This window comes from Lipotes vexillifer, unplaced genomic scaffold (assembly GCF_000442215.2).
Source record: "Lipotes vexillifer unplaced genomic scaffold, Lipotes_vexillifer_v1.1 scaffold611, whole genome shotgun sequence".
Lineage (NCBI taxonomy): Eukaryota > Metazoa > Chordata > Mammalia > Artiodactyla > Lipotidae > Lipotes > Lipotes vexillifer.
The window spans coordinates 803,926-827,261 of NW_006785619.1; the positions used below are offsets into that span (position 1 = coordinate 803,926).

Sequence of the window (23,336 nt, forward strand, 5' to 3'; positions counted from 1 at the left end):
GAGAAATAGACGGGGCTTGAGAGAGAAATTTGGGGAAGGGATTTGAAGGAGACAAAAATGAGAAACACCAAAGAGGGAGGTGTAGAAGAGAGAGACATGAAAGAAGACTGAGGGGCGAGAGACTGAAGGCAAGAGCTGGAGCAAGCTGGAAGAGGCCGTGGAAAGATGCTCTGAGGGAGCGCTATGGAGAGGAGAGAGATGGGGGGGAGGGCTCCAGTGGGAGGGAAGAAGGGAGAGAAGCTGGCAGGGAGGAGGCCAGGGGCCCAAAGTACCTTAAGGGAGGGGGGTGACACAGGCAGACCTTGTTCGCTGGAGGCGGAGGGGGTGGGTGGGGGAGGGGCGGCAAGGCCATGGAAGCAGAGTCCAGCCTGGCATAGGCAGAGGAGAACCTGGAGGAGCCAGCCCCAAGCCCCCTCCAGGTGATGGGGGAACAGGAGCTTAAGAGGGCCTGAAGAAAGGGAGGGCATGACTGGGTGTGTGTGGTAAGGATTCCTGTGTCCTCATCTCTGGAATAAATTGACACCTGCAGAGAGCCAACCGCGGGCTGGTGCCTGGCTCTGAAAACCCCGCGTCAGCAAACAGCTCTGGTGGCTGGGTGGGGGGGGGGGCGGGGGGGGGCGGCTTGCTGAGATGACCTGGGTGTCTGCCCCTTCAGTCAGATCTGTTCCCTTGTCCTGCTCCTGCTGCCCTGAGCACCCAGGCATCAAGGCAGCAACTGTGGGGGCTGGCAAGGGGAAGGGGAGGGGAATAGCTGGGATGGGATGAGAAGAGGCCAAGGTTTGTCCACAGGGCATGGGTCAAAATGCCATGCATGGAAGAAGAGGTGTCTGGGGTACAAGGCTGTTCAAGACTGTGGGAGGGGAGCCATTGGTGGGTGCATCTGATTCTCCTTAAAGCCACCTCAGCACCCCTTCTCCCCAGCCAGAGGCCTGGTCACTAGGGCTAGTTCTGACTGGCCAACAAGGGGCAAGAGGCAGCTCTTTTAGGGTTCTCTAGGCCCCTAGTCTCCAGCTCCCCGCAACATATATACTTCTCCCTCTGTGCGAAGGCTGGGGGAAACTCTAGCATTCTGACTCATGCCTCTGCTCTCCACCTCATGCCCTGAATGGACCCCATAAGCAACCCAACCCCTTCCCGTCTTCCTCCAGACCCCCCCCACCCCCACTCCAGGGTTAAAGCTGCAGCCCGTTGCCGAGGTAGCATTGCGGGGCAGCATCCTGTCGCCCGGCAACCGGCTGCAGAATCACGCACCTGTCCCCGGATTTGCCCCTCCAGCATCCCCTCCCCATCCCCTCCCTGCCTCAAGGCACCTTAACTTCTGAGGGGAGAAATGGAGAGGCCCTGGGGTGCAGGGGTCTCCCCCACTACACGAATCCTTCTAGAATGAGATGTTGAAGGGAGGGTAAGGTGCTGGGCTTGTGCAGTCCCAAGAAAGACCCAAGTCTGGCCTGGGGTGGGAGTTCAGTGCCATGAAATTACAGCTCAGGAGTGATGAACACGTATAAACAAACCCACCACTTCCTGCTAATTAATGACTTGGTATTTTTATTTTCTCTTCCTTGTCTATCTCATCCCTCCCAGGGAGGTGGGGACTGGGACTCCTGAGTTCCTGAGGAGAACATGCCTGGGAGGGATAAACAGCTGGAAGAGGGAGTACTGGGTCTGGGGAGCTGCCCCTCCTTCCCCTCTGGTGGTCCTAGACATTTAACACATCTGGACCTCACCCCAGCCTCAGACTTTTCTATCTGGGTCCCTGCTGAGGGGAGGGGGTGGCTGGGGTGAGGGGGGGAGGTGTCAAGGGGCCAGAGGATGGAAGAAGGGGGACAACTTGGTCTGATTTCCGAGTCACTAACCACCTGTCTCTTCTGTTTTCCCATTCCTGTCTGTCTGCCCCATCCAATTTCCCTTCCCTTCTTGCACCTCTTCTCTGTATTTTTCTGTCCGTCCGTCCGTCTGTCTGTCCCTCCTCCCCGCAGGTTGGGCCTGCCTTCACCTTCTCCCACTTCCTTCCCCTTCCCCACCCCTCGTCCCCTCCATGGAGAGGAACAGACCCCTTCTCTGTCCCGTCTAACCCAGGTCCCTCCCCACCCCCCTCCTCCCTCCCTTTCCCCCGCCCCCTCCTCCCTCCTGGGGCGAGGGGGGCCTCCCTCCCTCTCCCCCCCCTTCTCTCTCTCTCCGAGGGGGGGGGTCCCGGGGAGGGAGGGGGGGTCCCCCGATCAGCATGTGGCTCCTGGCGCTGTGTCTGGTGGGGCTGGCGGGGGCTCAGCGGGGGGGAGGGGGTCCCGGCGGCGGCGCCCCGGGCGGCCCGGGCCTGGGTCTTGGCAGCCTCGGGGAGGAGCGCTTCCCAGTGGTGAACACGGCCTACGGGCGAGTGCGCGGCGTGCGGCGCGAGCTCAACAACGAGATCCTGGGCCCGGTCGTGCAGTTCCTGGGCGTGCCCTACGCCACGCCCCCACTGGGCGCCCGCCGCTTCCAGCCGCCTGAGGCCCCAGCCTCGTGGCCCGGCGTGCGCAACGCCACCACCCTGCCGCCCGCCTGCCCGCAGAACCTGCACGGGGCGCTGCCCGCCATCATGCTACCCGTGTGGTTCACCGACAACCTGGAGGCGGCCGCCACCTACGTGCAGAACCAGAGCGAGGACTGCCTGTACCTCAACCTCTACGTGCCCACCGAGGACGGTAAGGGCGCGGGCACCGGGCCGGGCCCCCGGTGGACACAGCCCACAGACATCCATGCACACCCTCAGGCGCCGGCAAGCCCCGGGCCGGGAGCTGGGCCTTGGCCGGGAGCTGGGCCTTCGCCGGGGCCGTGAGGGGCAGTGCGTCCCAGCGGGCTCTGCGTGCCCTCCCAGGGTGGTACGGGTCCCTGCCAGGCAGTCCCAGGAACGAATCCCACAGTCAGCCCAGAAGCTCTTTGTGCGCCCAGAGAGCCGATGGCGAGGGCAGCAGGCACTAGGCTGGGCCTACCCACCCCCTGCCCACAGAGGCACACACAGAGGGGACACTGAGGGAGATCAGGTGGTGGAGGCACCCATCATCAGCTGCTTAGACAGCCACTCCAGCTCTGCCCCATCTCCTGCGCCCAGACCTGGGCTTGTCCCCAGCCACTACCCACTTGAGCTACACCTCCACCTCAAGGACAGCAAAGACTCCTCCTCCCCAGGCCAGCATGGGCAGACGTCCTTCTGTCACATGCAGGGCCCCTCACCTGAGCTGAGTGCCTCTTCCCCAGGATGCTTTGTCCCCTGATCACTATACACTCCCAAAGGATCAGGGAAGCTCCTTGCCAAGGGCCCCTCCACTCACAGCACAGCCCACCCATCCCCAACAGAACACCTTCCCCGGGGCTCCGAGCTGGCTCTTGACAATGAACTTTCTAGTTCACTACGGCAGTGCTCTAGTCCCCAGCAGCAGTTTCCCACCGGACAGTTCCCCCCAGCCAGCCTCCAGCACATCGAGCCCAACCAGTGTCAGTACCTTCCAGCAGCCCATGGCAGAGGGTAATCAGCAGGCCTGCAGCCACCCCGACAGACCATCCTCACAAAGAGCCCCCATGTTATCCTTCCTACTCCCCGTGTCACCACTCCAAAACATCCGACACACACAGAGATCATCCACTCTGATAACACCCGCCACAGGCCATTTTCCAACAACTTTACATATAGGCTTGGTACCCAGGAACCCCACTGTACACCCTACACACCCAACACCCGCACATCATGAACTCAAGTCCCACTACAAGACCAGGAATTTCAAATACTCAGCACTCAGGTCAGGTACCCAACCGACCAGCACACTGACCTTGTGCTCTAGAATCCCACATATCAAAATTCCCAGCACCTTCACACAGCACGGACGCCAACACTTCTCTGGAATTGTGTACCCTGTCACCCATATAGACCTGTACTCCCCAGTATCTCTGGGTATAGATCACGTGCCCTAGTAACACCCATACGCAGACCTTTACCCCAGTAACCCTGCAGCTGGACCATGTGTTCCAACAGGCTACTCACACCACAGTCCCCTACGTTCTCAACACCTCTCAGACATTGCTTATCCCAACTCCTGCCTAGAGGTCATCAGTATCATACCTCAGGCTGTGACGGCACAGGTGGCAACCCTACACCCTACTCACAGATCAAGTACTCCAACACCTCGCTCCCTGCACCCAGAGGACATGCCAATCACAGAACACCTCATGCACCTCAACACCATCACTACCCCTCCCCGTATAAGCCACGCCTCCTAGCCACCCATACACACAATGCACGGAAGTTTCTACTCCAATCCTGTTCAGATTCCAAGCACTCTGATAGACCACTTACCCTAATACATTCCACACATCCTCCCCAATATCCCAACACCCTCTCCCTCAGCCATCCACTCTACCTTCCCTTGCCATCTCATGGACCACCTACCCCAGCGCCCTCCTACCAGTGAATTATTCACCCTAGTGCCTCCAATAGGCCACCCATCTCAATGCTCTCCACTCGTGGACTCTCCACCCACATCTTCAGGTAGAAAGCTGTCCCGCCTGCAAAGCCCTGCTCAGTGGGCTATTGTCTCGTCACCCCTCATGTGAAACATTCACCCAGCACTTCCCACTAATGGACTGTCCACCCCAACACCTCCACACAAATTGCCCACCCTGCCCCCACCCCACCCATGCCCACACCTTGTGTATTTTTAACCATCGCTTATTGCAGACCTGCTTGGGGCCTGACACATTCAGGTGATCTCACTGAATCTTCACACCAGCTCTGAGAGGAAGACGTTGACTCAGGCACACACACACACACACACACACACACACACACACTCATACACATTCACAAAGACGCACACACGCCCTGCTGACTTCATCCCCATCCCCATCCCTATCCTGTCAGAGAACAGGCCCTGATCCTAACGGGTCCCCTTGGGGCCATCACCACCAGTTGGGAGAAGCCTTGCAGAGGCTGGCCTCAGCCTTACTGACCCATCCCTCCGCATGCTGGTCCCCAGGCCTCTGAGGAGAAATTGATCAGCCTGGGGGAACCCCTCCGGTCTCTGGGTTCCAGCTCTCCCTTGACTAATCTCCCAATCTGAAAGAAGCCTAGAGCCAAACTCTGAGCCCAGTCTGGGGCCTTTCCTTGACGGGGCACACTTTGCGCCTCCCCGCACCTCCTGGCACCTTGTGTGTCGGGCTGGCTCAGGGCACTGTGTTTCCTATTCCCTATTTGTGGACTGAACCCCCAGTTGGGGAGGGGGGCTTTTGGCATTAGAGCAGGGGTTGATGGGGGGCTGGCGCCCCTGGTGGCGAGTTTACCATCTGTGGGGGAGGAGAGCAGGCCTGGGTAAGGGATGAGGGTGGGGAGGGGGGTCGGAGGGAAGAGGTGGAGTGGAGGGCAAGACCTGATGACCCCTTTCCCTGCTTCACCCCACGGTAGGGAGATGGGGTGAGAAGTCAGGCTTGTGAGTGCGGATGGAAGAGAAATGCTGGCTGGTGAGAGGCTGGGAGGTGGGCAGGCATCCCTCGCTGACCTCCCCCCCCCACCGGCCAGTGGAGAGCTGAGGGCTTCCAGGGGCTGTGAGCTGTGGGGATGGGCTGCCCCAACCCTACCCTACCCTCTGCCCTCCAGATGGGTCCAGAGGGAAGCAGAGTCCTTTCTGCTGGTACCCCTCCTCTCTACAGCCTGGGGGAGTGGGCAGGTGCTTGGCTGGTCCTGAAGAGGGCCTGCGTGAGTGGTGGCGCCCCTCCCCAGGCGAGACACAGCTGGCCTTGGGCTCCCGGGCTCCCTGGTTGGCTTCCCCTCCCCTCCCACCCACCCCACCTTTAACACCGTTTCATTTCCAGCAGTTAGCAAACACTTGGACAAGCCAAATCCTTTCCAGCCAAATCAATATGTCTTAAGACAGGCCTCAGCCCACTCAGGCACCCCACCCCCCCAAAACCAGCCTTTTCTTTGGGGCATGACTTTTTCCGGGGAGGGGAACAAAATTTGGGTTGTAGAAACGTTTTTCTCTTTTCTTGGTTTCTTTTTCTTGAAAACAAATTTTGCTTTTTTTGGCTTATTTTTTCTGCCCCTCACCCTCCCCTTTTCTGCTTTCTCTCCTCCCTCCCCATCCACCACCTCCCCTCGACCCCCATCTTTCCCCACAAAATTGTCCTTTTTTCTCTGTTTTGTGTTCCCGGTCTTAGGTCCGCTCACAAAAAAACGTGACGAGGCGACGCTCAATCCGCCAGACACAGGTAGATTTAAAAATCCCGCTGCTGCATGTGGTTGCTGATAAGAGGACGTTCTCGGCCCTGCCCCTAACTAAATGCCCTCACAGCCCTCAAGGCCCCTCAGTCGTTTTCCCAACTCAAAACGAAAAAGAAAAGAAAAGAAAAATTTGTAATAATTGGAAAAAAGAATTATGAAAACTTCAAACGAAATTTGAACAATGTTGGACCCACTAGAAAACCGGCAAGAAAAGCTTAAACATGGCGAAAATAAAGTGCAAAAAGAAATTGTAATGTCAGAAAAAAAACAAAAACCAAAAAACACCAAAGAATTGGATAAAATGTTTAGTTTGACAGACATTTGGACTGTTTTGAAACTTGTGAAATATAACATTTGAAAAAACAATTTTAATCTGGAGCAAAATAACATTTGAAAAAAACAAATTTAAGTTGGCAAATTGATGACACAATCGAAACAGCAGGAACCTGCTACAGTTTCCAAAAAAAAGCCTGTCCGATGCAGGAAATGCACATTTGAAGCAAATTAAAGAATTTGGACATTGTTGAAAACAGGGCCCAATATCTTGAAGTTTCACCACAAAATTTTGAAAAAGTGCAAAGAGCTTTTTTCTTTTTTTCTTTTTTGCCCAAAACGGATCTTTTTGGTTTCTTGGTTTTTTGGGTTTTTTTTTCTTTTCTTGTTGAATCTGCCCGGAGAGCTTCTTGTTTTTTGGTTGTTGTTTTTTCTTTCTTTCTTCTTTCTTGATCCTGTTTTTTGTTGTTGGTTTTGAATTCTTGTCGCCCCAGCCCCCCCTTCCTGCTCCTCCCCTTTCTGACTCCCCCTCCCCCCTCGCTGGGAGTGGAGGTGTTGGGTGGGGTGGAGCGGGGAGGAGTGAGGACATTTAGGACAGGACCTCGGAGGGAAGGAGACCAGCCTGAACTGTTGGAAGGCCACTGGAGGCTCAGGAACAAAGGGAAGAATAGGATTGGGGGAGGACACAGAGAGGGCACTGCCCACCTAGGAGCTCCTGGCCAAAGTCAGATGGAAGGAGGTGTCATAGAAGGTCCTAAGAGACAGGAGGCAGGAAGCTGTCTGTGGGGGGATGGAGGGGAGTGTCTCAGTGACCTGTTGGTTGACCTTCTGCCAGGAGGGAAGTTCCTAGCGGCATGAGGGAGGCGGGCAGAGGCACTGGGACCAGCTGTGCTGGCGTCACCCCAGGCCTGGATCTCATTTGCCCGAGTGCCCAGGCTGGTCAGAGATTGCAGGTGTCAAGAAAGAGGAGGGCCTGGAGGCCAGGGGTGACGCCAGCACAGGCACTGTGGCTGCATCGTGGAGGAGCTGCAGGGGCAGGGACCCTGGCAAGCCCTCAGACTCCCACCCTCTTCCGGAATTAGTTACCCCTCAAGGGGCCTTCTACATATGGGAGTGATCATGGGATCCTTTGGGGACCTGGCAAGAGAACGGTCCAGAGCTCAGGACTTAGGCCAGTTTGGGGGGTCCGAGACTAGACTGCACCCTGGCTTCATTAGGCAGGCTCTTTCCCACCCTGCCGCCTCCTGCCACAGTAATTAGGCTGGGGGTTGCCATGGTAACTGGGGAGATGACCTAGAAAGGAATTAGGGCGGGGAGGAGACCAAGCCCCCAGGGACCCTAGGGCCTGGCACCCCCTCACCCACAGACCAGGCTACCATGTGGAGCTGAGGCCCACGGCCTGAGTCGAAGGAAACGCCAGGACCCTCCCAGGATCTCTAGCTCCAGTGGCAGCCTTGGGAGCTCGCTCTTCCTAGGAGCAGGAAGGAGATTTGCTGTGTGTGTGTGTGTCGGGGGGAGGGTTTCCCCTGGGCCCAGCAGATGCCCTGAGGAGGGCCAGCCCCCAGCCCTGCCTCTGCTAGGCTTCTTGGAAGGTCTGCCAGGCATGGGGAGAAGTGCTGTAGGGCACACCGGCAGGAGGTGGGGAGGGATCTTCTGCCAGGGCTAGCTGGGGAGGGACGGAGGGGAATCCGGTCTTGACCCCCAGGGATGGGAGTGACATGTCCCCTGAGCTCTGGGCTGGAACTCAGCAGGCCTGGGAGCTGGGCGGTGCTGCTTCTGGTCTGACTGTGTCCATGTCCCCCACCCCCCGGCCCACCGACCCGCCCCCTCCCCACGCAGATATCCGGGACTCTGGGAAGAAGCCAGTGATGCTGTTTCTGCGTGGTGGCTCCTACATGGAGGGCACCGGGAACATGTTCGATGGCTCTGTCCTGGCCGCCTACGGCAACGTCATTGTAGCCACACTCAACTACCGGCTTGGGGTGCTCGGTGAGGGTGGGCAGCCAACTCTAGGGGCTGGAGTCTGGGAGGAGGGCCTGCTGGCACGGTTCCTGTAAACCCAGCAGAAGCAGAATGGCTTCTGGGCTGGACTGAGCTGCCCAGAAAGAGGGCAAGCGTGCTGTGACACCCCCAGGAAGCCCCCTTTCTTCCTCTACCCCCAGGTTTTCTCAGCACTGGGGACCAGGCTGCAAAAGGCAACTATGGGCTCCTGGACCAGATCCAGGCCCTGCGCTGGCTCAGTGAGAACATTGCCCACTTTGGGGGCGACCCCGAGCGCATCACCATCTTCGGATCTGGGGCAGGGGCCTCCTGTGTCAACCTTCTGATCCTCTCCCACCATTCGGAAGGTACCAGCCACCTCCTCAGCCTGTCCCTCCTGTCCCCTTTCTCACACCCCCGGCCCCACCAGGTCCCCCTTCTCCTCCCTCAGGCTGACACAGCCCAGCCTAAAGCCTGCCTGTCCCACCAGGGCTGTTCCAGAAGGCCATCGCCCAGAGTGGCACTGCCATCTCTAGCTGGTCTGTCAACTACCAGCCGCTCAAGTACACGCGGCTGCTGGCGGCCAAGGTGGGCTGTGACCGGGAGGACAGCGCCGAGGCCGTGGAGTGTCTGCGCCGGAAGCCTTCTCGGGAGTTGGTGGACCAGGACGTGCAGCCCGCCCGGTATGGGGGTGGGAGAGGGCCAGGTCCAGGCCTCCATTCTCCTCGCTGGTTCCAAGGAGGTTGAGGGTGAGAGGTGCCCGCAGGCCACAGGCATTCCATTTAGCCAGGAGAGGTGGGCTTCAAGGCCCACCCGGGGCCCTGCCTTCTCCCAGAAGCCTTCCCTAAGCGGAGGTGCCTAAACAGAGCCAGTGTGCACAAGACTCCATGAAATGCTTGAGGGAGGACTTGCCGAGAGGCCAAGTACCCTGAAGGGCTCAGAAGGTTTTAACTAGGGGAGAGGGGTCTTCTGAGCAGAGGACTCAGCAGGTTGTGAGCTGAGAGGAGGCCGGTGAACAGGTGATGCGACCTTGACCCCTTCTCCCCAGCTACCATATCGCCTTTGGGCCCGTGGTGGACGGTGACGTAGTCCCCGATGACCCTGAGATCCTCATGCAGCAGGGAGAATTCCTCAACTACGACATGCTCATCGGTGTCAACCAGGGAGAGGGCCTCAAGTTCGTGGAGGACTCGGCGGAGAGCGAGGACGGCGTGTCTGCCAGCGCCTTCGACTTCACCGTCTCCAACTTTGTGGACAACCTGTATGGCTACCCGGAGGGCAAGGATGTGCTGCGGGAGACCATCAAGTTTATGTACACGGACTGGGCCGACAGGGACAATGGCGAGATGCGGCGCAAGACCCTGCTGGCTCTCTTTACCGACCACCAGTGGGTGGCACCGGCTGTGGCCACCGCCAAGTTGCACGCTGACTACCAGTCCCCTGTCTACTTTTACACCTTCTACCACCACTGCCAGGCTGAGGGCCGGCCCGAGTGGGCAGATGCAGCGCACGGGGACGAGCTACCCTACGTCTTTGGTGTGCCCATGGTGGGCGCCACCGACCTCTTCCCCTGCAACTTCTCCAAGAATGATGTCATGCTCAGCGCCGTGGTCATGACCTACTGGACCAACTTCGCCAAGACCGGGTGAGGGCCAGAGGGGCTGGGTCAGGCATCCCTGCAGGTCAGGGCACACACCGCCTCCATCCTCAGCCCCTTCTCTCCCTCTCCTTCACACGGCCATCATTCCTCCATCAAGGCACTCTTGCCTTCTCGACTCAGACACCTGCCGGACAGCTCCTCTGTGTGTGTTGGAGACACAGAAGAGTTGGACAGGGAGGTCCCTGTCTTTTCTGGGGGGCGGGCTCACTTGGTGCCTCTGGCTCCGTGTCTGTCTCTCCTTCCCTCCCTTGCCCACCCAGCTCTCTCCTTCCCTCCCAGAGCTCGGCCCTCTGTCTGGGTGCTCCCATCTGTGTATCTGAGTGTGTGTGAGGGTTTGTGTCCGTCTGTCTATTGCTGTCTCTGCCTCTCTCTCTTGAAATCTATTGATATCTCTGCTTGCTTTGATCTGGTTACTCTGTACTCGCTGGTTTCCCCCTGGCTGTCTCTCATGTCCTTTTGTGACTCTGTTTCCATATGTCTCTATTTCATTCAGTCTCAGACTCTGCCTCTGTCACTGGTGGTCTGTCTCTGCCCTCTCTGCCCCTCTGTCCTCATCTCAGACTGTTTCTGGCAGTCTGGCTCCATCCCTATTTGTCTGTCCGTCCGTCCGTCTCTGGCAGTTTCTCTGTCTCTTCGTCTCCGTGTCTCTTCCCGTCTCCCCAGCTCTCTGCATCTCTGTCCATCTCTCTCCCCATTCCTCCCATAGCACGCCCCCACCCCCGCCTTTCAGGGGAGCCTCACCCTTACTCCTCCTTCCCCTGCCCCCCTGTGTCCACAGCGACCCCAACCAGCCGGTGCCACAGGACACCAAGTTCATCCACACCAAGCCCAACCGCTTCGAGGAGGTGGTGTGGAGCAAGTTCAATAGCAAGGAGAAACAGTACCTGCACATCGGCCTGAAGCCGCGCGTGCGCGACAACTACCGCGCCAACAAGGTGGCCTTCTGGCTGGAGCTCGTGCCGCACCTGCACAACCTGCACACGGAGCTCTTCACCACCACCACGCGCCTCCCTTCCTACGCCACGCGCTGGCCGCCGCACCCGCCCCCTGGTGCCCCCGGCACTCGCCGCCGGCCGCCTCCGGCCACCCTGCCGCCCGAGCGCAAGCCTGAGCCGGGCCCCCGGCCTACGACCGCTTCCCCGGGGACTCCCGAGACTACTCCACGGAGCTCAGCGTCACCGTGGCCGTGGGTGCCTCCCTCCTCTTCCTCAACATCCTTGCCTTCGCCGCCCTCTACTACAAGCGGGACCGGCGGCAGGAGCTGCGGTGCAGGCGGCTCAGCCCCCCCGGCGGCTCGGGCTCCGGAGTGCCCGGCGGGGGCCCCCTGCTCCCTGCGGCCGGCCGTGAGCTGCCACCCGAGGAGGAGCTGGTGTCGCTGCAGCTGAAGCGGGGTGGGGGCGTCGGGGCGGACCCTGCGGAGGCCCTGCGCCCCGCCTGCCCGCCCGACTACACCCTGGCCCTGCGCCGGGCACCGGACGATGTGCCTCTCTTGGCGCCCGGGGCCCTGACCCTGCTGCCCAGCGGCCTGGGGCCACCCCCTCCCCCGCCGCCCCCCGGCGGCTCGGGGAGGCCCCCCTCCCCGGCCCTCCCGGCCCGCTCAGAAGGCAGGGAGGAGGACTTGGCGACAGGCTTTTGTCGTGTGGAGCTGTCACACGTCGAGGAGCTTTAGGTGGACATGGGTTTCCTCGCCGGGATGTGTGCGCTTCTCCGGCGTGGAGTGGCCCGTTCTCTTCTCCGGACCTGGGCCTTTGAACGACTGGGGGGGTGTTTTTTCCCCTCCGTCGTCTGGACACCCGTCTTCGGTGTGTGGAGACGTGGAAGTATTTTCCCACGTGGAGGTGTGCTTTCTCACGAGGGGGTGAGAAACCATGTGCAGGGTGAGGGTTTTTTTTTGCCGCCCTGGACACATGTTGGCTCCCTCAAAGAATTTCTGTGGGGATTTGTGCCCCAGAATCCTGTTCCCTCATGCCTTCTCCCACCTCCTCCCTCCTCCCACCCCCTGGAGACCCTGGAAGTGGTGTGTTCACAAACAGCGACCCTTGGCCACCCGACGACGCAGGGTGGCGCCTGGGAACTAGCGAGGAAATCACAGCCCCCCTGCCCTGCCCCCAGCCCTCCCGCCCCAGCGAAGCATGTGTATCCCCCGTGGCACAAGTGAGGTGAGGCACGGTGTCCCCCGGGCAGGCCCCGCCTTCCACAGATGACAGACACACATTCCCTGCCGCGGGGAAGGGAGGAGATCCTGCCTCCCTGTGCTGCTGGGAACGTGTCGCCCCCTGGGTCCAGGACGCATTTCTGAGTGGAACCATGTTCTTGCACGCGGATGTACGCTTTCCCATGCGGACGGCCCCTTTCTCTCCAGCACTTCCCTGCATCTTAGGGCCTCAGGCCCAGCACTTAACTTCTCACAAGGGAGACTTGTGAGAAGGACAAGTGAAAGGACTTCAAACTGACAGAAGCTGAGGGGGACGGACAAACCCTGAGGAGATGAACAGACCCTAAGCTCTGCCCTTCCTTCCCCTAGAGTTCGGGGGGGTGGGGGGCTGCGTGGCACCTGCCACCCACAGAGGCCGTGCGTGTTTGACCAAAGCCCTCACCGCGGTGAGGGCAGCCCTTCTTCCCTCAGTGCGCAGAGCGTCACTCATCCGTGCCAAACTGGTGAGGTGGGTTTGAGGGGCGAAGACCCCCCAAAACGTGCCAAGGATTCCTCAGCCCTGGGCCAGGGCGGGTAGGGTACAGGAGAGGGGGAGCGGCCGCCGCAGGGGCCCGCCTGCCTCCCTTTTCTCGCCATGTCTCATCCCTCCCGCTCGGCCCCTGTTTTCCCTCCCCCCTTCGCTGTGCCCCTCTGAAGCCGTCCCTTCCTGGTCTCAAGCCAGCTTCTCCCCTCAGCTGCCCCCCCCCTCCTTTGACCTGCCCCCCCTCCCCTGGGCCCCCAGGGCTGAAGGAAAGGAGCAGTGGAGGGGGGAGGGGAGGAGGGCAGGGGAGAAAGCTTCCCGGACAGGTTGGGGGAGAGAACGGGGTCAGCGGCACTGAGGAACAGATGGAGGGGGCAGTGCGGGACGGCGCTTGGGCAGACACCCGCAGGAAGAATTTGATTTGAAAGGGTGTGTGTAAGGCGACTGCCCAAAGAGAAACGGTTTGGGCCTCTGGCGAAAGGAACAATGTCGGGAAGGGTTTCAAGGGACAGCAGCCATCGTCTGCTGGCATTTTGTGGGTTCATTAGTGCCAAATTTGAATAGGGGGTGGAGTGCTGTCTTCCACTGACCCCCAAATCCCTGGTCTTGGCTCCCCAGAACTTTGCCTCCTGACTGTCCCTTCTGCCCCCACCTCCACCCATGGGAACTTAGTTCTTTCCCCACCCCTTCCCCTGCCTGGTCTAGCTCCTTTCCAAACAGCCCTGCCTTCTAAATGCTAGGGACCTGGGCCCTGCACCCTGTAGACAGATGCCCCCCAAACTGGGGCATGGGAGGGGGGCTGGGGGATCCCATGATTCAGCCACGGACTCCAATGCCCAGCCCCTGTCCCCAGAACAATTCCTTGACAATCCCATGTCCCCACCCCAACCCTTCGCGGCTCTGTACACATTTTTAAACCTGGCAAAAGATGAAGAGAATATTGTAAATATAAAAGTTTAACTGTTGGTTTTGCCTGCTGTTGTGTTGGGAGGTAGGGGTGGGGCTCTAAAGAAACAAACCTTGGAGAAGTGACTCTGCCAGTGAGGGTGAAGGAGGGGGTCTGAGCCCACAGCCCTTTCCAGTGAACAGCTCTGAGGTCAGAGAGAAAGGGGGAGTGGGTGCTGGGGTGAGGTGGTCATTGGTAATGGGGTTGTTCGGGGAGTTAAGATCAAGACCAGTGTCTGCAGAGGTCAGAGCCTGGCGTAGAGGACCAGGCAGGGGCTGATGGGGACAGACACCAAACAGGCCAGAGGGCCTATGGGCTGGTGCAGGTGGCTGGCTACAGGAGAGACATGCAAGGTGAAGGGTTTGGCCTCTGCTAAGCCCTGGCCCAGGCTGGAGAGTCAAACACAGGCCCAGGACTCTCCCTCTTGGCACATTGTGAGGGAGAGCCCCACATCACTGTGACCCACTTACCCCCAGCAGCCTCTGGGACAGGAAGGCGGCCGGCGGTACTGTGGGCACAGTGGGCTGGGGGCCTAGGGACCCCCATGGTCACGGCTGAGTGGCCTCGGCCTGGGTGGGCCTTGTGTCACAGTCCCAGCACCAAAAACTGCCAGGACCTGGGCAACTCCATCCTGTTGCTGCTGGGCCTCATCATCTGTGTTAACATTGGCGTCAATACGGTGACACTGGTCAGGGTGGGGCCGGGTGGAAGGGTGCTGGCAGGATGGCTGGGGGGCAGGCCGGGTGGCGGGGGCCTGCCTGGAGTCACTGTGTCCTCCCCCACCTAGCTCTGGCGCAGACTCCGTGGCTTCTTACACCAAGTGTTTCATGTTATTTGTGAGAAAGGTAAGTGGAGGTTGGGGAGGTTGGGGAATAGGAAAGGCAGAAACCAGATGTTCTAGCCCTGACCTTAAGTGGGCCCCTTTCCCTCCCGCTCTCCCTGCTCAGACACCGTAACTATGCAGCTTCTCTTCCTGCAACCTGCCTCTCCATCCCTGGAGGAGCCAGGCTCCCCACCAGCCTCTCACCTGTCCCCGATCCACAGAAACTTCACCTGGGAAGCAGACCCAGCCCCCGAATCAGAGCGCCCCTGCAGTCGGCCTTCAGTGCACCATGGACCCTGTGAAAATGACCGTGTTCCCCCCACCCACTCGCCACGGTCGCCATCGAGACGCTTCAGCACGCTGCGACCACCGCCCCGTAGCCTGGGCCCCTGACACTGACAGCGATGACGAGAAGCCCCAACGTCAGCACACAACAATCTGCTCCCACAACTGGGATTGCCCCAAGGACTGGGAAGGCTTTCAGTCCACCCAGGGGTTCTGGACTCCCTGGGCCCAGGATGCTGTGGAGCCACCTACCCAGACCATCTGCTTCCAGCAAACTGTAGAGGGAAGGCCGCTCAAAAGAGAGATGCAGTCAGAGCTGGGCCTAGAGGCCTACGTGTACCCTGTGAACCCCCTGCCCCACAGCCCTCAGGCCCTGAGCCACAAGAACGGTGTGTGTGTGGGGTGCCCCAGGCAGAACAGGAGCAGTGCTCACCAGCCCAGCCACCCATCCTGGGCCCGGCCCACGCCCCAGACATCCCCCGGCGCCACTCCTCAGGGCACGTAGCCTATAATGCCAGAGACGTGAGGTGGCGGCTGCGGGAGCTGACCAGTGAGGTGGAGGCCCTGTCCCACTGTTACCCCCCGGTCTCTGGATCCAGCACGGCTGAGAGGACGGGAAAGGCCTGGGTATACCGTTCCCTGACAGAGAGGTGATGGGAGAAGAATAAAAAGAAGAAAGGAGGTGGTTTGTGGTGGTGTGGGGGGTGCCAGGGCCCACACAGCACCCAGAAGCCTGGTTGCTAAGGAAATGATCTCCCTGGCAACAGGGCCTAGAGAGCCCTGAGGACCCTCATCAACCTCTTGGCCTCACCAGGCCCTGTCCTCAGCCCTTTCCCAGGCCCTTCTTGGTTCCAAGGCTCCCACCTGCCTCTGCTCTGTTCTTTAGTGCCCAGGGAAGACCCCCAAATCCCATTCCAGATCCCCAGGCAGTACTGCACTTGAGTGGAGACCCTCATCCCCATGGCCTCAGTCTCTCAGAGGTCTGGCTCGTACCAGAGCCCAGGTTTAGGCTGTAACTACAGGTGAGGTGTGGCCCCTCTGAAGCCCTGGTTCCTTTGGGGAGGGATGGCTGAGAGTGAGGGTACCCAGGCCCTCACAGTTCCCCAGTCAGAACCCAAAGCTCCTGTATACTCGAGAAGGCTTGGAGCGGAGGATAAAATATTGAGGACACTCTCAAGGGCTGCCTCCACACAGCCCTGTGTGCCCTCACTCCTCTGATTAGCACTTCCATGTCACAAATGAGGAGACTGAGGCTCAGGGACACCAAGTGACTTATTCACGGTCACGTGGACACCAAGGATCAACTTCATGGCCTCAGACGCTCCGTCCCTCTGCTCCCACAGGTAGATTCCCCTTGCTACTGAGTCAGCCTGGCCCATCAGAGTCTCCTCCCACCTTCCTCAGTTTCCCATGTAAACTCATCAGGATATTGCATCCACTGGACAGCAGGGAAACCCAGGTCCTACCTACTTCTAGACACTTGGGATCACACACACGCACACAACTTGGGAGCAAGGAGCCAGGTCGAAGGGACTAGACTTCACCTTCCATACCAGATGGGTTCCTGGAATGTGAGCAAATAGGCCTTTTATGAATCACCTTGCTTCTCTGTTCATTTTCATTTGACTAACGTTATCAATCATTTTAAGCTGATTCCATTAAGTGGGTCTATACTGAGCACCTGCTATGTGTTTTGGAGTCTCGATGGAAAATGCCCACTGGCTGTTTCTATTTCTTTCTTTCTTTCTTTTTTCTTTTTGACCATGCAGTGTGGTTTGCAGGATCTTAGTTCCCCAACCAGGGATTGAACCGGGGCCCTCAGCAATGAAAGTGTGGAGTCCTAATCACTGGACATCCCGGGAATTCCCTGTTTCTCTATATCTGTTGAGATGTTCATTGTGCAAACAAAATGACTTGAGGTTCCCCAGGCACCACTTTCACAAACCCCAGCAATGAACCCAGTTTATAATAGTAGATTCCTTTTGTCATATCACAATTACATCTATTTTACGCTTTGTGAATTTCATGTGGTTTTCTTAAGACAGCAGCTAACCGTTTTTCAACTCGGAGGGTTGGCTCAGTGGGAGGGCAGTTGGTTAGTAAGGAGAGAAACCATGGTTGGGGGTGGTCTCTGGCAAAGGTGGCAAACCCTTGCTCTGAAGCGAAGGGGCCAGTGGGCTCAGTGACCACCAACACCTAAGGCTGCAACCCCCGGCCAGGAAGGGGTGGGTACGGTGGGTACTAGAGGGGTTATGACAGGGAAATGGGCAGGACAAGGAGAGGATGGTGCAGTGGGGCGACCCCAGAGGGGACTCTTACTGTCACTCATCCATCTAGTCACCCTCACTGCTGGCCCCAAGCAGGCGTGGGTGGGGAATAACAACAGGCTACATAAGCTGCTATAATGTCTCGAACAATGAAATGGAGGAAATCCTTTATGCATGATTCAGTCCCTATGAAGACTGTCTCTCATCTGTAGCAACCATGCTTGCAAATCAAGTTAAGCAAGGCCCCTTGGAGACAGAAGGACAGACTGAACTCTGGGGACTAGGCTCCATGTAGTGGGAGCCGAGGGCAGAAATGGCCACATAAAGGGCCAGCTGAGTGGATGAAAGATTGGCCACCTCGGCATTGTGACTCCCTGCAACGTGCCTCATTATGACCATGCTCCCTCACCTGTTGGTGGGTGTCCCCAGGTCCTGGCATGAGTGCACTGTGGGTCAGGGCCGGTGGGGGGGGGGGGTGCGGCCCGCGGCCCAGGTGGCCCTAGGCCCCCCCCACCATGGAAAACCGGCTCTGGTATGACAACCTGGGGTGCTGCCATCAATACCAAGAAAGTACCAAAAATGCGGAGGACTTCCTACTCCTGCTGCTGGGACTTGTCATTCTTGTCAGCATTGGGATCAGCATGGCAACTATGGTCAGCAATGGCTGGGGACCACCAGTAGGGGTGAAGAGGGCTGAGGGTGGGAACCAGCTGCAGCCTGCACCTCCGTCTGCAGGAACGATCTTGGCTGGGAGGGGGGTGAGGGTAGAGAGCCTGGCCTTCATTTCCACCCACCCCACCCCACCCCACCCCAGGTATGGCATGGGCTCCAGAATGTCTTAGACAAGACCATCTATTGGATTAATCAGAAAAGTAAGTACGGAAGACAGGTAGGGGGCACCCCGCCCCCGCCCTTCCCAGGGCCCTAGAAACCCAGGCCCCCAGATTCCCAACCCTGAACTCTTCTGACAGTTGCCCTGCCCTCACGGACTCTCGCCTCCCCCAGATGAAATCTCGCAAGCTTGTGAAAGTTCCCCCAAACGTTCTCCAGCCAAGGCCCAAAACGTCCACATCCACTGCACCCTGGACCCTGTGGAAGTGAAGATGGCCCGGCCCACTTGCTACTCCCCATCCTCCTACCATCATCTCTGCAACCGTAGCCACAGCTGCAGCGCCGCCCCTGCAGCCACCAGCGGAGGCCGAAGAACCGCAGACAATTCCCCTACGGCCGCTCAGGCTTCCGTAGGCTGCATCGCAGCCACGGGATGTCACAGCTGCGGCCAATGCCCTCCTTTGATCGGGAGGACCTGGACTCCTACCTGGAGGAGGAGGATGACTTTCCTTCCCACAACCCAACTACCCGTGGGGGTGCTGGGGAGCGCTCTACCAGCAGATGCGCCTGCCCTCCAACGTGGGCCTCTGGGGCCGCCAGGGTGGGATCCTGGCCAGCCTGCCACCACTCTGTCTCTACCTGTCGCCCGAGCTGCGCCACATGGCCAAGCGTGTGGAGGCCAAGTCCGAGCTAAGGCTGCAGTCCTTCGGGGCCCCCTGCTCACCAACCCGCATCTGGGGCAACGTGGAGGCTGACCAGTGGACCTCGTCTCCACCACCTCCCTGATGGCTGCCCCCTAACCCCTCGTGGGTCCCTGGGAGGCACAGCACTTACCCCTCAAGGGGCTAGCTCCCATATGACTCCTGGGATCAGCGGTGGCGTGGTCTGGAGGGCTCTGAGCCTCCATCCGCTCTGGTGCCTCGGGGCTGCCGGCCCGAAGCCTGGCAGCGCAACTCCCCCCCGGCCCACAGACGGAGCCTCCCCAGCTGTGCTCACAGCCAGCCCAACCGCAGCCCGCACCCCTCCACGGGACACTTGAACTACTCCCGGGATCCCCACGAGGTGTGGCGCCGGGCGGCCAAATGGGCCGAGATGCTGCCCGTGCGGCGCCCTCTGGCCAACTCCACCTCCCTCACAGTGCTGGCCGAGGCCTCATACCAGCGGGCTCCGGCTCCCAGCTCAGTGCTGCTCCTCCGCCCCTCACAGCCCCTGCCCGATGTCCAGGCTACCTAGCACCCTCCACCCCCATCCACCTTCATGCCACTCAGCCGGAACCCGGGGGGCAATGCCAACTACCAGGTGTATGACAGCCTGGAGCTGAAGCGGCAACTGCAGGAGAGCCAAGTGCGGGCCAACTCGCTGCTACCTTCCACCTCGGCCTCGAGGCCCTCTCTGCATGGGAGCCAGACTGGGAAAATGAACTGACCAGCAGCAAATGGGGGTGGGGGCAGGGGGCGGCAGGGCATGGAGAGAGGAATAAAGAGCACCAGAGTCCAGGAAACACTGGTGGTCTGTGGCTTGGAAGCGCCACTCCTTCTGCCAGCCTGGGTCCCTGCCCTTGGCTTCCTGCAATAAGAAGCCAGTGTCCCCTTCTTGGCCTGAGGGTTCCCTTGGTTTAGTGGCCACAGTCCTGCCAGCAGGCCCCTCCTGGTCCTATACCACGCACTAAGTAGATCTGCAGCTGCAGACTCCAAATCACTGGTCTCTGGGCACCTCCTCGGTGTCTCAGGCTGTCCCTGTCCCCAGAGAGCCTCATACAAGAAGCTGCTTCCAAACTGGAAGGTTCCACATCTGGGCAGGTCCAGCTCCAGGCCCAGTGAAGGGCACGAAGAAGGCTGAGGCTCTGGACTCCAGCCAGGCCTTCCACAGGCCTCTGAGGCCAAGGTCCTCCTAGTCTCAGGAGGGGCCGAGAGATGGACTGTGTCATTTGAACAAGTGAGTCAGCGGGCGGTGAGCGGAGGGGAGGTGTGCCGGCCTCTGGGCCCTGTTTGACTGTCCGGGCTCAGCTTACCTGACCCTGGTTACCAGGGAATTCCCCCTCCCTCACTGTGACCTCACCACCTGCCCATTATGACCCAGTCTGGCTCCCAGTTAAAAGTGGAGGGCAGGGGGCCCAGGCAGTCCTGGGACCCGCGGCCATGGGTGAGAGAACCTACTACGGAGCCGAGCCGTTCCCTGCCCCCATCCCCAGGAAATGCCAGGAGCAAGGAGACTCAATTCTTCTGCTCCTGGTCAGCTTGATCTTCCTTATCGTGTGGATCAACGTGGTGACTATGGTCAGGGCAGGATCTGGGCAGCGGGGTTGGGGGAGCCCTGGGGTCTTGAAGGGGCTGAGGTGGGAGGGCTGCTGGGCTGTGGCCGGACAAGGGTTGGATTTCAGGGCTCACCCTGGTCCCGGCCTCCCCCCTCTGCTTCTTCCCTCAGCTCTGGAGGCATCTGAAGAGATTCTTGCGGGCACTTTTCAATAGTATTTTCCCCAAAGGTGAGTGGGTGCCAGCGTGGGCTCAGGGGATGTGGGCCTGTCCCCTTTCTTCTATCCCTGCCTTGATTCTCAGCCCCTCAGGAACACAGGCCCTGACCCATCTCGCCTTCCCCGCAGACAAGCAAGCCAGCTGTGTAGGCAGCCATCGCCATGTGCATGCGCTGCTCCGTGGATCCCTAGAACCTGTGCTCAAGAGTTTCTTCCTGCTTCCGCCATCGCCCAAGCTTCCTGCTTGGGCACCGAAACCACCTTGACTCCTGGATACCAGACACAAAAGATGAGAAGGCTTCTAAGTGCTGCCGGATGCCGCCTCAGTGTGGACGGGCTGGGGCTTCCACGGAAGCTCCACGGGGACTGTGGAAGGAGCGGATAGTGGGAGCTGGGGAGGCCCCTCCGGTCACAGCCTTAAAGTCCCAAGCCAACTTTTACTCCAGGTAAGAGACATCTTCCAAGCTCCGCAGGATGAGCAAGGTGGACGTGGTTCCACTCCGCCTGCCCCAAGAGTGCAAGACTAAGACCCCAGACTCTGACCCAGCCCAGGCCCCAGCCCGGGCCCAGCCCCGCCCCCCAGTTCAGCCCCCTGCGCATGCTCCTGCCAAGGCCCAGACCACCCCCTCAGCCCACCCCCCTGCGCACACCCCCCCCCAGGCCCCGCCCAGGCGCAGGCCTCCTCCCTAGTGCACCCCACTAGGAACACTCTGCCAAAGCCCAGACCTTTTCCTCCACCCACCCCTCTGAGCACACCCCACCTCAGGCCCAGACTTGCTCCACATTCCACCCCCCGAGCACACCACCCCCCAGGCCCAGACCCCGTCCCCAGCCCTCACCCCTGAGCACAGCCCTGCCCAGGTCCATGGCCCTGAGCAAACCTCAGCCCATACCCCAGCCCAGGCCCAAGCCCAGGCCCCCTCACATGCCTCAGCCCAGTCCCTGGGCCACACTTCTGTCTGCACCCTGACCCACGCTCATCTGACCTATACCCATGCCAGCACTCTGGTCCCTCCCCCAACTTCTGCCCCTGCTACTACTCCTGCCCTAGCCCCTACACCAGCCCCTGTCCCGATCTCTGCCACAACCTCTGTCCCAGCGCTGGTCATGGCCCTGACGACCACTCCAGTCCCTTCCACCACCCCTACCCCCATCCTAGATTGTATTCCCTCTACCTTGTCTGCCTTCAGCCAAGGCCTCTCCTCCGGCTGTGTGGTCTACGATGCCCTCAGGGTAAAGCAGAACTTATTCCACGTGTGTCACCCTCAGAACTCTGGCTATTCCAGAAAGGACTTGGGTACCCTCTCCAGGCCCCAAGAGGGGCATGGTCTGGTGAGCTCTGGTACAGCTGAGCAAACACTCAAGCAATGTAGTGGGGACAGTGCTAAGCCCTCCACAGGATCCATACTGGGTTACCTGGAGTTAGGGAATATGGAATGGAAGATCTCAAATGATGCCAAAGACAAATGTGTATAGTCCAAGACCTTCCCTTACTGCAGCTTCCTTCCTTGCGGGTCTGAGAAGAGAAACACGGACCCCCAGCCTCCAGTCTACCGCGAATTCCTATACTCCAAGGATGCTGCACCTTCTCAACCTTGCTTCCATTCTCCAACCAGTGCGCAGAGCTCACCATGCACCATGCCTCCACCATGCACTCTTTATCTGCCTGTTGTTTTTCCCAGATCCTGGGTCCTTCATCAACACAGCAACCACCAGAAGCCCTCCACCTTAATACAACCCCCCACCTTTCCCACAACGTCCAAGTCTCCTCAGTCTGTCCTCTCTTGCCAGGGCCCCATCCCTCCCCAGTTACCCACTGCTTCCCAGACTCCAAGCCAGCCCTAACCCCCCGAACTTCATGAGAGTCTAGGCCTCAACCAAAGGCTCTGTCCTCCCAAGGACCCCAGGCCCTTCCAAAGTCTGCAGAGTTTCCTGAAACCCAGGCCTTACCCCAAACCCAGGCCTCCTCAAGAACTCAGGGCTTGCTCAAGATCCAGGCCTCCACAAGCTTCCAGGCCTTACCCAAGATGCTGGAATTTACAGGGGCTCAGAACATACCCATTACCCGAGCCTACACAAGTACTCAGGAATTAATCGAGATCCTGGCCCCCAAAAGGGTCCAGCCCTTACTCAATTCTCTGGCTTATCCAAGAGATCAGGCCTCCATAACAACTCATGCCTTATCCCAAATCCTGGCCTCCACAAGAACCCTCTAGGAACTGACTCTGTCCAAGTTTTGGGCCCACATCAGACCCGACAGTCATTTATATCTGAGGCAGTTCCTTGAAAGGAGGATGCAGGGCAGCACATACCATGGACTTCTGTCCCACCGAGTCAGAACTCCTGCTCTCTCAAGGCTCAGGTGGCCTACAATGACCTGCAAACCTTCTCAGCGGTACCTGTACTGACTGAGCTGCAATCACCCTCCCGACGAGCAGGCAGCCAAGACTGGGTGTACCAGCAAATGGATACAGTACCTGCAGCCTGCCAGAACTATTGCCAGATGTCTACGCCTCCCAAAACCAGCTGGAAGCCCTACTGTCCTGGATCAGGCACCCGGCTCGGGCATGTGGTCTTTGACGCCCGCCAGAGACAGTTCAGAGCAGGCAGGGACAAGTGCAAAGCTCTGTGTCCCAGGCGCCGTCACCAAGAGACATCCAACAACTCACCGGAGACCATCAAGGAGTGGGGATATCAGTGTGTGATGAGCAACTTAGAAAAAGAGGGAACAGATATGCATGAGGAATAAAGAGACAAGAGAAGTGTTCTGTGGTTGCTTGAGGACATCCACCCCAGCCCCATCCCACAGGGCCTGATGAGGGCCTAAACTATCCCTGCTTTCTCTCCATCACTATCTAGCTAAATCCATTATCCCCAAGGCC

General features: G+C 59.1%; 3 protein-coding genes across 3 annotated transcripts; all 3 read left to right on the plus strand.

Moving 5' to 3' along the window:
* The first annotated feature begins 2,221 nt into the window (after positions 1-2,221).
* LOC103083133 (neuroligin-2) lies at positions 2,222-11,826 on the plus strand. The gene is given in 8 exon segments (XM_082931108.1): positions 2,222-2,678; positions 6,181-6,231; positions 8,357-8,506; positions 8,680-8,865; positions 8,988-9,180; positions 9,546-10,142; positions 10,936-11,267; positions 11,270-11,826. Coding segments are annotated over 8 exon segments (2,523 nt in total).
* Positions 11,827-14,322: 2,496 nt separating this feature from the next.
* LOC103083225 (spermatid maturation protein 1-like) lies at positions 14,323-15,540 on the plus strand. The gene is given in 4 exon segments (XM_082931107.1): positions 14,323-14,466; positions 14,566-14,623; positions 14,823-15,292; positions 15,295-15,540. Coding segments are annotated over 4 exon segments (918 nt in total).
* Positions 15,541-17,668: 2,128 nt separating this feature from the next.
* Positions 17,669-19,409, plus strand: LOC103083409 (uncharacterized protein C17orf74). The gene is given in 5 exon segments (XM_082931109.1): positions 17,669-17,806; positions 17,968-18,025; positions 18,159-18,280; positions 18,313-18,484; positions 18,487-19,409. Coding segments are annotated over 5 exon segments (1,413 nt in total).
* The last annotated feature ends 3,927 nt before the right edge of the window (positions 19,410-23,336 follow it).